This window comes from Monodon monoceros, unplaced genomic scaffold (assembly GCF_005190385.1).
Source record: "Monodon monoceros isolate NGI ecotype Baffin Bay Population unplaced genomic scaffold, NGI_Narwhal_1 Super_Scaffold_22, whole genome shotgun sequence".
In the NCBI taxonomy this organism is placed as follows: domain Eukaryota; kingdom Metazoa; phylum Chordata; class Mammalia; order Artiodactyla; family Monodontidae; genus Monodon; species Monodon monoceros.
This window is the reverse complement of record NW_021703779.1, coordinates 96,613,467-96,632,050: the sequence shown is the minus strand read 5'-3', so window position 1 is coordinate 96,632,050 and position 18,584 is coordinate 96,613,467. Positions and strand designations below refer to the sequence as shown.

The following is an 18,584-nucleotide window of genomic DNA, read 5'->3' as shown; positions in this document are numbered from 1 at the left end:
TGTATTTGGCTAATCCAGGAAGTGCTATTTGATAGCCTGAATCAAATTTCAGTAGCCTATAAATAGAATAGAAGCAAAGTATTTTTAACTCTTAGCATTTATGCTGTACATGACACAGGGCTATGAAATATTTAAGGACAGATTGATAGGGGAGAGAGAACTTTAAGATCTCTCTGAGAGGGACTTCCCTGGTGGTCCAGTGGTTAAGAATCCTCCTTCCAATGCAGAGGACGTGGGTTCCATCCCTGGTCGGGGAACTAAGATCCCACATGCCCACTAAGCCCACGTGCCACAACTACTGAGTTCGCAGGCCACAACTAGAGAGAAGCCGCGTGCTGCAACAAGGAGCCCGCGTGCTGCAACTAAGACCCGATGCAGCCAAAATTAAAATAAAATAGTTATTAAAAAAAAAAATCTCTCTGAGAGCATTTTAAGGGAAGCCTGATTGTCTTAGTCTTTATAGGTAATATGAAAGGATTTCTCTTTGTCAGACCTATTGCCTTGGATCCAAAAGTAACCCGTCTGTTCGCCTCAATCTGTAAAAGCAGCTCTATGGCAGAAATATGGCTTTCTGTTGACGAAACCTACTTACTATTTACAGATGCCTTAGAAGGCAGCAGTGGGCTGGTGGTGGGGAGGGAGGAATTGAGGAGAGAGATTCACTGGACCTCAGTAAGAGAAATGGCATCCCCTTATGAGTTTATGAGGCATAGAAAAAGAAACAGCATCGTGTTGATTCAGCCTGGCTAGCTAATTGAAGGAAGACTTAAATGCTGGAGTCTCAGAGGAAAAGCTTTCATAATCCTGAGTCAAATGTGTGGGATCCAGCATAGTAAGGTGGAAGTGCACTAGACTGGGAATCTCATCTCTTCTACTTCCAGCTCTGTTACTAACTTGCTGTGTAATCTTGGGTAAGTCTGAGTTTTACTTCCCAATATATGAAGGAGGATTGGACTAGCATTGCCTCCAATATACTTGCTGGCTGTAACAGTTTGATCCCAAGGTTCCATTATGTAATAATCGAAGCCTACCAACATGAGAACATTACAAATGGACCAGGTAAGATGAAGAGGGTGGAGCAGGGAGAGAGGGTCTGTTCTGCTTAATTAATTTATGTAGGAGAAAAGAAAGGTAATCCCTGACTGTTGGGGTAAGTGACCTTTAATCCTTAACTTCCTGTGAAATTGTTGGTTTTAGGAATATAGACTCAAAGAGAAGTGTAGAACTGCAAGTAGTGATGTTTCATTGAAAGGAGAGTATTTTTTGATTGAATGAATATGTGGAGACATGAATCCTTTTAGTTTCAATCATAAACTATTAGTTTAGTTTCAATCATAAACTATTATTCTTCAATAATAAAAAGATGAATAAATTGTATTCTGTGACAGTGAAGTGCTCTTTTAAGAAAGAGGTGGTAAATTCAGATTTGTCCTTACTGTATGTGGTGTGAAAATGGTTTGGAGGCAGGAAAAACTGGATAAGGAGACCCCTGATGATGAGATCCTCAATTTAGGAAGGGGAAATTGGATGGGAGAGGGAGGAGTTGAGGAAAACTCTCAGGTTTCTGCTTTGGGCAACTGGGAGGATGATGGTGCCATTTACTGATATAGGAAATAACAGGGAAGAGTAGAACAGATAGGAGAGTAGAAGATGATGATTTTAATATTTATGAAGAAATGAAGCAAAGTTCTGAGTTATCTGAGGCTTTGGTGTAGATTCTGAGCTTTGTCATTATTCAGATAACTTTCAAATCCTGGTCATAGTATATGATGTGTAGAAAAGTGTGTGTGTGTGTGTGTGTGTGTGTGTGTGTGTGTGTGTGTGTGTGGCGGGGGTGGGGGTTGAAGGGATATGTTTGTTTGTTTTGCTTTTTTTTTTTGCTCTCATAAGAAGAATGAGACTAAAATCCTCCTTTCCAATTATTTTGGTTCCAAACTTGATTTTTTTTCTGTTTAAATGGTTCAAAGGGGCACAGTTTTCACAAGTCTTGATAGAAAGCACACAGAGAGTTCCCAAATGTATTTTTAGTCACATTTAGTCCTTTGTGAGGTATGATAAAGTTAAACTGCTATATTTTTCCTTCCTAGAGTAGAAATTTGAAGGTATTAAATCTTGGAGAAATGGCTTTCATTCATTTGGATATCAGATGCCTGTATACCCTTCTTCTTTGCACAGCATTTGGCTCTACTTTGTCTTCAAATGCTGAGATAAAAGGTAAACCAAGAATGGAGTAGTTTTAAAATTAGGGATATTAACTGCCTTTTCAACCTACCCTATGAAAAGTGCATAACAAGTAGATGGCTTGTTATTGGAAATATTTCAGGGAGTCCATACACAAAAGATATGTTCTTACTAGTCAGCCTCATGTATAAGGTAACTGATGATAATAAACATTTTGTGGGATAAAAGCCAAACTAAAAGACACTTTCCATACCTTTCTGTGTAGTCTTTTCTAACAAAGAAGTTAATTATCCGAAACCTCATTGCCTGGTACCCAACTAACTGAAAACTTTCCTTTATTACTATCCTTAACTTTTAAGACAATTAGATAAATTTTAAAAATAAAGAGATTTAAAATAAAATTTTAAAATAATTACAGAATTATTAAATCATGTCTACTGAACTTTTCATTGCAGAAGGTAATTAGAACAATGCATTTAACAAAGATTTCTAATCATAAAAGTTGAAACAATAGTATTGTCATTTCATCCTCAATAGAAACCTTCTTTATTTGTTCATGCAGGTCCCATTTCAAATCATTATTTGTGCCACCGTTTCTTTCTGTTGATTCTTTTCCTCACCTCAACAAGTAATATGAAGTGAAGTATTAAAATGAACAACAGGGCAGAAATGAGAGGAAATTGTTAGCAGAAAGGCAACATGAGGACAGTACTATAGTACTAGATTTGCTAGTAGGTTTAGTAAGTTTATAGAATAATTTGTTTGTTTTTATTGCTTTTTAAATCACCAGATGAGGGAGCCATTGCCTCCCACTGCCCCCACCCCCTCAAAATAAAACAGGCTGTTTCCTGTCACTCTACTCAGCTGCCTGCCACTTTTTCTTGAGCCCTTCCAAAGAGTGGCTCTGGTTTGCCATGTTCTACAAATACCTCTGAACTTCAGTTGACTAGAGGATTCAATTATCCTGAATGGACCAACAAGATCTGCCTGTTCTCCTAATTCTTAAGGCGCTTAGCCATAGTAGTCATATTTTATATTTTCTATCCCTTTTTTCGTGTGGGCCATGATGTTATTTACATATGGTAAGCACAGGATTAATACTGACTGATTCTTGCTATGAGAGAGATTTAGGTAATAAAGTGTTCCCATCCTAGACTAAATTCTTGTCTATATGACCACAGAGATAACTCCATGTTGAATTTCTTATTTCCATGAAAACTTATTACCTAGCTTGGCTAAGTCACATTTTACATATGCAATTCCTTAAAGAAGGGACAACTATGTAGCAGTAACCTAGATTTTTAAAAACAGCTTTATTGAGATACAATTTAAAGGATATAAAACTTACCCTTTTAAAGTATACTGGGCAGTGGTTTTTAGTATATTCACAAAGTTGTGTAACAGCCACAACTATCAAATTCCAGAATAGTTACATTACCACCAAAAGAAACCCCAAATCCATTCAGTAGTCACATCTCATTCTCCCCTCCCTCCAGCCCCCGGCAACCACTAATCGATTTTCTGTCCCTATGGATTTGTCTATTCTGATATTTCACATAAATGGAATCATACAATATGTGGTCTTTTGTGGCTGGCTTCTTTCACTTAGCTTAATGTTTTCAAGGTTCATTCATGTTGTAGCATGTATCAGTATTTCATTCTTTCTTATGGCTGGATAATATTCCATTGTATGGATATATCACAGTTTATCCATTCATCAGTTGATGGACATATGGAAGTAATCTAGATTTAGCAATCTTTGTCATAAGATACAGGATAAAAATTAAAATATCTTATTGATTTTTTTCAGTTAATCCTCCTCAGGATTTTGAAATAGTGGATCCTGGATATTTAGGCTATCTCTATTTGCAGTGGCAACCTCCACTGTCTCTGGATAACTTTAAGGAATGCACAGTAGAATATGAATTAAAGTATCGAAACATTGGTAGTGCAAGCTGGAAGGTAAGTAAAGCATGCACTTAAGATATTGGAATGATTATTAGTTTTCTTGTGATTCCTGATGTCAGTGTCTACTTTTATTCCTGTATCTCAATAGCTATTATTAAGATATAAGCTGCATGCTAATGAGAACCTACTGTATAGCACAGGGAACTCTAACTCGCTGCTCTGTGGTGACCTAAATGGGAAGGAAATCCAGAAAAGAGGCGGGTATACGTATACAGCTGAGTCACTTTGCTGTACAGCAGAAACTGACACAGCAGTGTAAAGCAACTATACTCCAATAAAAAAAAAAAAAAGAATATTCTTCACAGTTTCACCACATTTTCCTCCTGAATTATCTAGGCATAAAATGGCAATTCTTTTATTTGTATTGGAAAAGAGTGGACATTTCAGTTATTTCTGAAATAGTAATTACAATGTCCATTGCATTAAATCAGCTTTTGATTGATTTATGACTCATTAAAGTATTGTATCATGGAATAAAAGTTCTTAAGAAAAAAAAAATAATAAGCTGCATGCCTGCTGCTATCTCCTGTGCATCCTGCAACATCTGTTTTCACCCCACCCAGTATTAAGTCTACCATTGGAAATACAGGAAAAAAGAAAACTTGGTCCCATAGAATATGGACTTGAAGAGTACTTACACATTTTACCATATTTCAAAGTTACTTATATACCTGTATATGGGTCTTATATATGCTACTGGGCTATGTGAGCTTTTGCTCTGTAGGAATCAAGCCTTATTTATCTTTGTACTCTCCCTACAGAACACAGCATGGTTCTGTGCATATATTGTATTAAGTGCTCAGTGAAGGTTTACTGAATTAACTATTTACCTAGTCAACAAGCATGTTTATTCAAAGATTTTGGTTGTACAAGGCATTCTGTTACCTTCCTAATTCAGCTAGGTAGTTTCAAGGGACAATTCAAATCAAACATTCATTGTGCAACTTTTTTCTCCAAGCACTCCACTAGCTAGGTATCGGTAATAGAAGGATAAATGATACATGATTTTAGTCCTTCAGGAGGTCACACTTTGTCTGGCTTTCTTCAGTTACCTCCAAGATTTTATATGATTCCTGAAGAGTTCATATGATATTTGAAATGTGATAAATTGTCATATAATAGGCATATGGTACATGGAAATTCTCTCTCAATTTCAACTTGACGGTTATAGCTCAAAAGTTCCTCCCATAGAGCCTTTTTTGTCTTCCAGAATTTTTTTAAATGAGATGCTAAGATTCAAATGATCTCATCAAATGATATACTATGCAGAAGTGAACTCTGCCAGATATATATCTGGGACATTTTATCAGATAATCATCAGGAATTTCTTAGATATTGGGAACTCTCCAGGGTGTTAATGACTTTTTAGCCTTATTAATGTGGCTCATGATACCATTATTGTTTTAAGCTTAACTTTGTCTCATCTTTTTATCAAACAGACCATCATTACTAAGAATCTACATTACAAAGATGGGTTTGATCTTAACAAAGGTGTTGAAGCAAAGATACACACACTTCTGCTAGGGCAATGCACAAATGGATCAGAAGTTCAAAGTTCATGGTCAGAAGCTACTTACTGGATATCACCACAAGGTTAAAACAAAGCTCTCTTTTCATATTTAATACTTTCAGAACAATCTATATGGGAAGTAAGTCCCTTAACCTTTATACATCAGATTACATATACAATTGAGAATGTGGCACAAAAGAGGATCCTTCTTAGGAGTGGGTGACTGGCCTTTTTGAATTCTTTAAATCAGCAAACACATGTGGCAAAACCTACATCTTATTAGGTTAATATAGTTCCCAGTTTGGGGCTCATATTAGTAAATATGCATGTGACTATTTATGCAACTGCTCAGAGCATCCTAGAATTATTAATTTAGTACTTTTGCATATGCTTACACTAGTAGCAGTAAATAAGCCCTCAAAAGTTTTTGATTTTTCATGTCCCACTTACAGTGAAGTGATTTGCAACAACTTCCTTTTGGAATATTCCTGATTATGTTGATTGCTAAATCAAGTGGAGAGGTCAAAGGAAATGAAATAAAATTGCATAGTTATTTCCCATATGATTCATCGTCATGTCTTTCAAGCATTCACAGTTTTTTCATTTCTTAGGAAATCTGGAAACTAAAATTCAGGATATGGATTGTGTATATTACAACTGGCAACATTTACTTTGCTTTTGGAAACCTGGCATGTGTGTCCATTCTGATACCAATTACAACTTGTTTTATTGGTAAGTATTTTTATAATAAGAATTCCATATTAGGAAGATATCTATCAAAATTAATTCACAGTATGAGTAACTGTATTTTCATTAAATTAAATTCATTATATCTTTTCAGAGTTGTATTTATGATGAAGTTTATTTACAATTATTTGGGATTTTCAATGGGAGTAAGTAGGTTTAGGCTGTAGCTACTAGAAGGCACTCTATGGGCGATAATAAGGAATGTAGTCGTTGTTTCTGTACTGGATTAAATATTTTGTATCTTTTAGATAGATGGAGTTATAACCTAAAAAGTTTTGGCATATTTCATATTCTTGCCTTTTGATCCTTTTTCTGACTTCCCTACGTTTGTTAACTGTCACTAAGGCTTTTAAACTTACAACCATCTTGAATCTTCCATCTCCTTCATTCCTTAATTTTTTCATGGTAACATTAATCACCATAATCAACAATGACACTGCTTTGCAAGGTCTCACATCTGTTCTTTACTTCCCATTTCTACTGTAAGAACTCTTCTTCAGGCTTACCTCGTTCCACACCTGGATGATTGCCATAGCCTCCCAAATGATGGTCTCTCTGCTTCTAGTCTCTCCCCTTCCTATTCATTCTGCACACTGTAGCCAGATTTATCTTCCTATTCTTCTATTTTCATATGCCATTCTTTTGCTCAAAAACCTGCCGTGGCTACTCATTGCCTCCAGGATAAAGTCTAGGCCATTCAAGTCTCTGCCTCACTGCATCACTGCCTTTCCAACATTACCGTCTACTACCACCAATGTGAATGTTCTGCTCCATTTAGACTCATCTCTACATATTTTTCTATCCATGTTATGATTGATCTTTTATGCCTTTGTGTGCATTGGTACCTAGAATACCATCTGACTCTCTCTTTCACTAACCCTTATCCATCCTTCAAGACCCATCTGGTATTCAATTTCATTAACCCTTTACTGCTCACATTAGCTTCTGTTCAGTTTTCCTCTGAACTATTACTTATTATAGTTCTTAACTACTTATTGTCCAGGTGACCTTTAAATTTTTTGTCTCCTTCCTTTCTTAAATTTTTAAGAGATTGGTGGGCACAAACTATTTCTGATACTTCTCTTGACTGTCTCTGCTGTGCTATGCCCATAGTAGATTATCGCTAAATATTCATTAAATGAATGAACCAAATGATGATAATAACATCGGTAAGTTGATAGACAAGTATCAGAACTTATGCATTTTTAAATAACAGAAAAAACAAGAGAGGACAAAGCATTACTCTTTGTGAGTCTCAGACACAAATTATCATGGTGTTTTTCTTTAGAAAATTACAATGTATAAGCAATAAGGTATAAGCTATTAACAATCTCCTGAGTACTGGGTTCTAATCCATATTATGGCCTCACTTAACTTAGTGGTCTCGGGCAAACAATTTCTTGTTTTGGGGTCTCAGTTTCCTCATCTGGAATTGGATGGGTCAATTTCTAAGTTCTAATTTATTTGTTAATTAAATAAATTCAATAAATATTAAGCAATTATTAAATGCCAGGCATTGTTCTAGATAAAAGGAAGTATGAATAAGGCAAAGTCCCTGCCCTCTTGTTCATTGTAGCTCATGTTTAACATAACTTTATCCTCACCTTAGTAAAGTAGTGAGGAATAAATATTGACATTTTAGAGACTGGAAAATAAGGGTACCGTGAGGCTTTCCACTGGCATAAAGTAAATTATGTAAAGTCAAGCCTAGAAGGCAAATATCCCAAACTCTAACCAGGTGAACTAAACCAGAGACTACAATTTTGCAGACTTGGCCTAAAATAAATACTTGGCATAAAGTGAATTCAGTAGAGTCCTGATAGTTGTACCAGCACCTTATCAGCTGCTAGATTAGCCTCATTGCAAACGGGATTTTGGCTGCTTTTAAGATAATGTCAATTTTGTATTACAAGTTATTCTTTAGGAAAATAAACCAGGCATTTGTTCCTTTGGAAATCAGTAGGGAAATTCTCCCCTAATTCCCATTAGCTTTATTACTGAAAAGAGGTTAACTTTCAATGATATGGCAACATTTCTTGTCTAGGAGAATGGGAAGTTAGATATTTACTTGCCAAACAACTCCTCTTTTTCTTTTTGAGCCCCTGTTGGCTTTTCTGAGGTTTATCTCTTGATGTGTATTATATCCTCAGAGGATTTTAATTCATTTTATTAAACATAACGATATTTTGTAAGTCTGCTTTTATTTTTTATCAAAAAATTTTCTCTTAAATTTTAAAAATTTTATATATCTTTTATCTTTAATTTTTGTTTTATATTGGAGTATAGTTGATTTACAATGTTGTGTTAGTTTCAAGTGTACAGCAAAGTGATTCAGTTATACATATACATATATCCATTCCTTTTCAGATTCTTTTTCCATATAGGTTATTACAGAATATTGAGTAGAGTTCCCTGTGCTATATAGTAGGTAATTGTTGATTTTCTATTTTATATATAGTAGTGTGCATATGTTAATCCCAAACTCCTAATTTATCCCTTCCCCCTTTGGTAACCATAAGTTTGTTTTTGAAGTCTGTGAGTCTGTTTCTGTTTTGTAAATAAGTTCATTTGTATCATTTTTTTAGATTCCACATATAAGTGATACCATATGACATTTGTCTTTCTCTTTCTGACTTACTTCACTTAGTATGATAATCTCCAGGTCCATCCATGTTGCTGCAAATGGCATTATTTCATTCTTTTTTTTTTTATGACTGAGTAATATTCCATTGTATATATGTACCACATCTTCTTTATCCATTCCTCTGTTGGTGGACATTTAGGTTGCTTCCATGTCTTGGCTACTTTAAATAGTGCTGCTCTGAACATTGGGGTGCATGTATTTTTGAATTAGTTTTCTCCAGCTATATGCCTGGAGTGGGATTGCTGGATCATATGGTAGTTCTAGTTTTAGTTTTTTAAAGAACCTCCATACTGTTTTCCATAGTGGTTGTACCAATTTACATTCCTACCAACAGTGTGGGAGGGTTCCCTTTACTCCACACCCTCTCCAGCATTTATTGTTTGTAGACATTTTGATGATGGCCATTCTGAGTAGTGTGAGGTGATACCTCATTGTAGTTTTGATTTGCATTTCTCTAATAATTAGCGATGTTGAGCATCTTTGCGTGTGCTTTTTGGCCATCTTGTAAGTCTGCTTTTAAATCTGTTTTCTTATTAAAAAATCTGTTTTCTTCTAATAAGTTCTCCAGTACAATAGAAAAAAAGCAGTATCATTTAGGATTATCAATATAAACCCCATATTTTCTTAATAGGAATCTTATTCTTTGATTCTCAAATCCTGTTCGTGAGTCAACATAACCTAAGTATATGAGTAAGAATTCTTGCCTTATATCTGAGATTTTGTAAAGACTCCCACCAGATTGTAAGCTCTGTAAAATCATGGCCTATCTCTACTTTCCTTACTATTGTAGCCCTAGCACTTATCATAGGATCTGGCACATAGTTGGTGCTCAATGAGTATTGTATGTTATTAAATTATTTTTTTATTTACCTAGTATCTTAAAATAATTGAAAATTGAATACCATGCTACTAGAAGATATTGGTAAACACAGTTCTTACAACACTTCTTTTTACAGGTATGAGGGCTTGGACCACGTGTTACAGTGTGCTGATTACATCAAGGCTAACGGAAAAAATATTGGATGCATGTTTCCCTACTTGGAGTCATCAGACTGTAAAGATTTCTACATCTGTGTTAATGGATCATCAGAATCCCAAGTTATCAGACCCAGCTATTTCATTTTTCAGCTTCAAAATATAGGTGAGGTAAACAAACAACTTCAGAATGTTTCCAGTTTAGGCCATTTACAATCGACCATGTGGAAGAGAAGAGATAGAGATAGAGATAAAGGAGATACCTACAGAAATGCAAAGCCAGAAAACTGGGGGCCAACAGAGTATGAGGAAGCACTGATTAAATATGAAAGTATGGAAGATAAGGAATTGAATGAATATAAAGTATCATTTTCATTTAGAACTCACAATTTGTTTCCCAGCTCGAGTCTGTCTGCTATAAAGTATTTTTGTCCAGTGTTGGTGATGGAGTAATTATGGAATCACTTATTCCCAGGCCTCAATAGGCAAATGGGTGGATATTTTCTGAGTTTGTGTTCTCAGTCCTAACAGTTATGAGAATGACAGGTTCTAGGGTCAGCCATACCTGGGTCTGAATCTTGAATTTACCACTTTCTAGCTGTATGACTTTGGGCGAGTTACTTTTAACGTGTTTCAATTTCCTTATCAGTAAAATGAGGATAATAGAGGACCACCTCATAGATTTATTGTGAGACATGAATACGTTTATGATGTAACATTCCTGGTTCACTGCCTGACACATCATAAGCTCTAAATAAGAATTAGCTATTAATAAAAATAGTAGTAGTAATTTGTTGTGGTAGTTGTTTCTAGTGCTATAAAATGGAAAAATGAGTGTAATGATTTGGATCATCTAACTTTTCTCTTGGACTTAAATATTTGTCAATATGTGACTTATCAAAAAATGAGTTCCCCAAATAACCAGGTTTCTTAATAAACTAATCTTGGTTGGCAAGCAGCTTTGATTTTAATTCACATTATAGTGAATAGTCTTGAGCCACCTAATTTATCCTGGAGGCTTCTGTTAGTAAGTGTCCCTAGCTTTTGATAAGGGCCACTGCTAAACTTTAATAACCTCCATGTTGAAATTATTTCCTTCTGCTTTTCAGTTAAACCTTTGCCACCAGACTACCTTAGTCTTACTGTGAAGAATTCAGAGGAAATTAACCTGAAGTGGAGCATTCCCAAAGGACCTATTCCAGCAAAGTGTTTCATTTATGAAATTGAATTCACAGAAGATGATACTGCCTGGGTGGTATGGATATTGCGTTTATTTGAGAAAATCATGAACATAGCCTTTTAAATAAAATGGCAAACATAAGAACCAAAATCAGTTGCTATCCACATGAAGAATAGAACATGACATGTACCTTAGTTTAACTTCCAGAAAACCAAATAATCAAATAATCTAGTGGACAAAAGAAAGATGCTTGCAGTCTGAAAGTATTATCAATCAATTATACCAATTTTAAAGCTACATAGGTCCTTAGAGATAATGTAGTCACTTGTTTCCAATATTATGTCAAAAAATTAAAGTTGTCAAGCACATGCATAAGACGGATTGCGAAGAGGCCTCATGTAAAAAGAACACAAAGCAAGAAGCACAAACAAACATAAAAACCACTTCTTGAGGAGCAACTATCAGGTAAAAATCAGAATAGAGCCTGTCAGGGCTACCAGAGAATTGCTTGTAGCAGGGAAGAGAGGCTAACTGGGGAAGTAAGTCATGGTTCCAAGACTGATTACCACCCAGCGCCAGCAATGTGATGATGCCTTTAGCCCCACTGTGTTATATGTTAATTTTATTCATTGGTTTCCAACTTAGGGAGTGGTGGAGACAAGTAGGTGAGCCATTATTTCTAATCAATTCATTTCACTTACAGATGAGAAAACTGGGAGTTGAATACATTTACAAGTCCCAAGGAAGTGAGTTGACTTACAATCAAATTACACAGCTAGAACTAGAATCCAGATCTTATTCCCAGTCCACTTTAACCTACATTACATTGTGCTGTCTCCCAAGAAAAGTTACAACAAAAGAAAAGCTGTTATTTTGGATGAGAAACACTCTTCAGCTCTTTGAGATGCAAAATTTAAGTAACCACTTCAGTGATTTTTTTTCTTTTGGTTGTTTTGAGATCATCCAGCCTTGTGTATTCTCATATTGGAAGGGGTAGTTTCATGCCAAGCCCTGAGCACTATTACACTGGTCTTATGATGATTAACCAAAATAAGAATAAGGGAAAAAAGAAGCTTTGTGTATATGAACTCTACAGTTTCCATAGAAACAACATTCACATGAGGACTCTTTTTGCTAACTCAGTATATATAGCATTTTCCAATTTATGGAATCTGGGAAATTTGACACTAATCCAAAATGGGTGTCATAAGCACCAAAACTACCTAGGAATTTTGCCCTGTCACACATGCCCTTTACTACTAGTAATCCATTATCACTATAGAAAAAAATGTAAATATAAATAAAGAAGAAAAATGAAAAATAAAACACCATACAGAGAGATAACCACTGTTAGGATTTTGGTATATACCTTTCTAGTCATTTGATGCATTTCTTTCATGTAACAAAACCCACTTAGAAAATGACAAATCAAATGGGGTGTGGCTAGCTGCAGTTAGATCAAATAATGATATCTCATTTTTTCCTTGGCTTTCAGACTACCACAGTTGAAAATGAAATATACATCACAAGAACATCAAATGAAAGCCACGAATTATGCTTTTTAGTAAGGAGCAAAGTAAATATTTATTGCTCAGATGATGGAATATGGAGTGAGTGGAGTGATGAACAATGCTGGAAAGGTATAAGATAAAATAACAGTAACTAGACTATTTCTAGCACTGTTTGAGGAAGAAGATGCCTTACTGGATGTCATAGGTCACTACAGTTCAGTGACACTGGTTATGAAGGTCATAGGGTCAACTCTTCATTTTTTTTTTTATTGAAGTATGAGTTATAGTTGTACAATATAGTGATTCACAATTTTTAAAGGTTATATATCCTCCATTTATAGTTATTATAAAATATTGGCTATATTCCATATTTTTATAGATGTCTATAACATTAATTGAGCTGTATCTTTTCCACATTCCAAGAGTTAATAGATTCTGTTTGATTCTTCCTACTTTCATTTGACAAACTAATCTTACCTGTTTTGCTTTGATTTTACTAGTGGATTACTTTCCAGTGGTAGTCTTAGCTCCAAAGTATGGTGGCACTATTCTCGAGCTTCTTATATACTAACTAGATGTTAACCAAATCTGCGTGTATTAGTACCAATTGTAGTCGTACATTTACTCTGAAGTTTTACTTACAAGTATATATGTATTTTATCAGAATCTTGACATTATTGTGTGCCTTCTTTATATGGCTTGAAAAACTACGTGCTCATTATTCAAATTTTTTATAGTCTGTGCCTTTTCCCTATTGAGAGTTAAAGGAATCCATTTATACGATGTTAGAAAGAAGGAACAATCATAAAATATGTTGACATGGTTATTGAAGAAAATATATTTAAAAAAAGAACAGTAACTAAACTATTTTGCTAACTATTGGCTAGCAAAATAATTTTCTCTCAGTGTATTTTGTAATTATGGAAGTCAAAATACTCTTGCATATAGTCTATAAACAGAGAAGATAAATTAGCAATCACCACAATCGAACATAGATTTATGGAAAATCTAATGTTCAGTTTTAACTAGTTTAAGAGTCTTGTTATAGTTCAGTCATCAACATCTTGTTTTTCTGACTGTCAGTAAAGAGAATATGCTAGTTCTTTGCGGGGAAGCCTATTTTAATCAATATTTTCCTATGCTTTCAATTTTCAAGAGAACAAATTTTAAGCAAGGATAGGTAGCATACACTTGTTTTCGAGTGTCTGGTACTGTGCCTAATGAATATTTTTCTAATTAATATGTCATCATTAGTAAAATGAACATTCCGTTCACTTCCAACACTGATTTAAAGTGACTTATGATAAAAGACATGTTTAAATTAAATATATTTGGGATTGACGTGTACACACTGCTATTTTTAAAATAGATAACCAACGAGGACCTACTGTATAGCACAGGGAACTCTGCTCAGTACTCTGTAATAACCTAAATGGGAAAAGAATTTGAAAAAGAATAGATACATGTATATGTATAACTGAATCACTTTGCTGTACACCTGAAACTAATACAACATTGTTAATCAACTAGACTCCAATATAAAATTAAAAACAGAAAATAAACTTTCATAGAAGACAAAAAATAGCAATATAAACTAAAAAATCTTGAGAATGAGGCAAAATATTATTGTACTTTGCAGTATACTGGCTTTATCAATAGAAAATATTAATAGTTGTTTGAAATTGAAGGAGATTAACTCAGCATTGCTCTTTCACATAAAGGTATATAAATACATATACAGATATAGATGCAAACATAATGTCACTTCTATCAATCATCTCCTTTTATGTTGTTCCATTATAATAGAATTTGTGTTTGACTGTAATCTCCCTATTAATATAGTGGTATCATTGTTCTCTTTCATACACGAAATATTTATTAAGCACTTACTATGTGTCAGACTCTTTCAGGCACTGGAGATATAGCAGTAAAAAAAAATCCTTGTCCTCATGGAATTTATATTTTATTCCCAAGTTGAGTAGAGATAGACAATAAAGAAGCCAAATATATCATATAATCAGGGCCATGGAGAAAAAACAGGAAGAGAGAGGAAGAACTCAATTAACTAAAGATATATGGAATCAGAAAGAATACTTACTTGTTCTGTTTTTCATTTTTGTCACTAATATAAAAAATCTGGAGACTCTGTGGAACTGACATTGAGAAAGTCATGCCCTGAATTATATCTTGTTATTATTCAGTGCATGGTTTAAAGTAGATATGGTGAGTTTTTAGGCATATCCTCAAAATATACATACTTTTATGTATTTTATATGCAATCTTTTTTTTAATTGAAGAATAGTTGATTTACAATGTTGTTTTTTTGTTTTTTGTTTTTGTTTTTTTAATTTTTTTAAATATACACTTAACCATGTTATTTATGACAGATTTCTTTTGCCCTGATGGGTATCTCTTGGTAGAACCTTAATAAATTTCAGATTAGGAACAACGACTTTCCTGAGATGCATGTGGTCTTTAGTTCTTTTGGACATTTCTTATTGGATGTTTTAAGTTATAGAAAAATAGCACAATAATTTTTTTTGGAAATGACTATAAAATTAACTCTACTGAAACGTCACAAAAGAAGCCTGTTTTCCCACTGTTAATTTTGCATGCCAAAAAACTTACGTTATTAGTCATTTCTCTGGATTATATCCTTGCAATTCTTAACTGAACTGAGCCTATGAATTTGGTAATTTTCTAGTAGAAAATAAGATCCCAAGGGACTAGGACAAAGAAAAATGTGGGGTTGGAGGTAGCTTTGAGTATAGATATAGGCCTAGGATTCAAAGTGTTCCATAGTATTTCAAAACATGTGGGAGATACTAGTTTTAGAAGGACAAGCTTTGTGTACTTTTTAAGTTTATCTAGTGATTGCTCATTTCTTGCTATGCAGACGAACCATTAAAACTTCATCCCTAAAAAAAGAAAAGAAAAAAAGAAGAGAAAAACCTCATCTCTTTAGGATCCAGAATGTGAGGCAACTTTAAAAACATGACCTTTAAAGACTAGCTCCATTATTTGCACTGAGACTTTTATTGAAGACCTGCTTTCACTCACTACATCATTGTATGATATAATGTAAACATTTGAGTTATTGAGAGTTAAGAGATACATACACAAGAAATGTTTATCTAATCACTTGGCTAACGTTTTATCGTTTTGTTATTATGAAAAATTCGCAAGGTCAAATTTTAAACAAAATCATGTAAGAAAATAAGAATGGGGCTTTAGGTAGTTATTTTTCTAAGCAAAATAAAGAGCTGTCACAGTTCAGTAAAGTAGTACAGCAAAAAAGTGCACAAATGAAAGGAATGCTGTTCTCAAGCATCACTATGGTATATAGGTACTGGCAAATATGGCAGAAGTTGCCAAGTTTGACTCAGTTCTTCACCATTTACTAGTTTACTTATAAAATAATTCAGTTTTTAAAATAATTGTACACATCTAACGCTTCCCCCTTTTTTGGTGATTTTAATCCTAGGTGACACATGGAAGGAAACCTTAATATTTTTCATGATACCATTGGCTTTTGTCTCATTACTTGTTTTGTTAATAACTTGCCTGATTTTGTATAAGCAAAAAAATTTGCTGAAAACGGTAAGTTGTATGACATTACAATGTTTAGTCTGAGATAGTAGATAAAAAATATTTTGCATTTAGAACTGATGGACCTACATTTTATAATTTTGCCTGTACACTGTGAGTGTTCATTGATGTTGTGTAGACTATGATAATGTCTTCAGGGAAAGTACAGTAATTTAAAAAATCAACCCTAAAAAGCTACGTTTTGGGGTGGATTTACTTTTGAATGAAATATAAGAATAATGCTTTAGAACATGAAACACTATTTACCTCTAGATAAAGGAAAAATATGAGAATTACAGGAGAAAAGCAGGATTGGGGAAAGGAAAGAGTGACTTAAAATGGACATAGACTGAGATATACTACTAGTGTGCCACAGGCAAAAGATCACAAAGATTAAAAAAACTTGGTGCGTACCCTCCAAGAGCTCACACTCTAGTTGGAGGAGCTAGAATCTATACAAAAAAATATAACCTTCATTATGAGCTGATTTTATCTGATTGCTTTTTGAGTTATACAGATAATGCTATAGAATTTCAGAAGATGGAGGGACCACTATGGGTTGGTGAGCTTTAAGGAGGAAGTGTGACTTGGAGAAAAAAAAATATCTTAATGCCAGGTCTTTTAAAGATAAAGAGAACTGTGAATGTGTGTGAAATGTTTTGCTTTATTTCTCTGCTGAATGCTCTTTTGTCTATTTCTCTGAGTTATTAATCTAAGTGAAATAGTTTGTGTTATTAATGACTGTTAATAATGGAGCTCTTTCTTAATTTCAGATTTTTCATACCAAAAAAGAAGCTTCTTCTAATCAGGTGATACAGTGCTGACTCAGTAAATTCCAGGCTTATGGCCAAATGTTAAACAAGAGTCTTATCAAACTGAATTTTTTCCCCAAATGTTGAATAAATCTTATCTTGAAAGCCTTGTTGTATTTAAATAGGCATTAGATTATTAAAATCCTCAACTAGCAGCAAATTATCTGAATCCTATTGATTTTTTTCTTGTTAAAAAACAAAGTTCAACCAATTAAATTGACAATCTAATTGGCTTTATTAGATGATTGTGAATCAGGCAGTATCCCATCTAGCAAGTAGAAGGGTGCTCTGAGGGGTTGTACAAAATAAAAGGTTTTTATAGGAAGAAGGATGGGACAAGGTCCTATTAGCAAAAGAAAAAAGAAAAGATTATTTTTAGACCAAGACATCTTTTCTGAGGGGGAAGGGAAAGGAAAGGGTTTTATCATGCAGATTGCCTCTTCTTCCTCTTAGGGGATGTAGAGGGCCCATGTGGCAGATGACCTCATTGGTGCTGACCAGAAAATTCCAGGCTGGTTGATTAAGATTACATTTCTGGGGAAGGTCAAAACTGCAGTTAGGTTAGTTGTTAAATCTAGGTTTGGTATCATGGGCTTTAGCACAAGTTATGCCTTTTTGGGCCTGTGGTTTTTCTCTTTAACATTCCTCAATCCAAGATGAGAGTGCTGCATGTAGAAAAGTCAAGGGAGGGGTCAGAATCTAATCTGTGATGTATTCATAAAGCAATGTGATCTTGTGACTTTCACTGAGCCATAGAGATATTGTCAAATCTTGGAAGATGAGATTCTAGTTTTTTTTAACATTGCACTTGGGATGAAATTATTCACCATGAATAAGGTTGTTTGGCTTTAAAAATAACCTGTGGAGAGGATTAATAAGAAGCAAGAAGTTTTAAATACATTCATAGTCTAAATGTGTGCTTCACGTTTCATCAAAAGGCGGGAAGAATGCAGTGCTTAAAAGGCTGAAAATAATGAAATGACTAGAAATCATATTCGAAATATTCAGATGTCACAAACTACACAATACAAGCCTGAGAGTTTCCTATACTAGTTGGCAGGCAGTATTTCCTACTTTCTGATGGTGGATTTTTTTTTTTTTTTTTTAGTTCAGAGACCAAAAGGCACAAGCCTCTGAAATCAGTAAGAAGCCTTTCAAAGCATATGCAAACTTTAGACTAATTGACAGTTGACTTCTAGGAGGAGACGTGGCAACCTAGTTATAGACAGTTACTTTAAAATTTAGAGAATAATGACCTACAGATTACAATCAAGTTTTAATTTGGATCAATATCTAATATTATTCATAATGGTTCTACTCTGTGGTCCACAGACCAATAGAGTGGGCATTACCTGGGAGCTTATTAGAAGAAATGCAGAATTCGGACCCCAACCCAGACATACTCAATTAGCAATCTGCATTTTAACAACATCCCCAGGTGATTCATTTGCACATTCAATTTGAAAAA

At 34.4% G+C, this 18,584-nt stretch overlaps 1 protein-coding gene across 1 annotated transcript; it reads left to right on the top strand.

Moving 5' to 3' along the window:
• The first annotated feature begins 1,084 nt into the window (after nt 1-1,084).
• On the top strand, nt 1,085-17,271 carry IL13RA2 (interleukin 13 receptor subunit alpha 2). The gene is made up of 10 exons (XM_029240985.1): nt 1,085-1,091; nt 2,093-2,214; nt 3,992-4,143; nt 5,589-5,742; nt 6,271-6,391; nt 10,007-10,191; nt 11,135-11,280; nt 12,701-12,845; nt 16,201-16,316; nt 17,078-17,271. The coding sequence occupies exons 2-10, from the start codon at nt 2,121-2,123 to the stop codon at nt 17,126-17,128; spliced, it is 1,164 nt and encodes a 387-aa protein (XP_029096818.1). The 5' UTR covers nt 1,085-1,091; nt 2,093-2,120; the 3' UTR covers nt 17,129-17,271.
• Nucleotides 17,272-18,584: the final 1,313 nt, after the last annotated feature.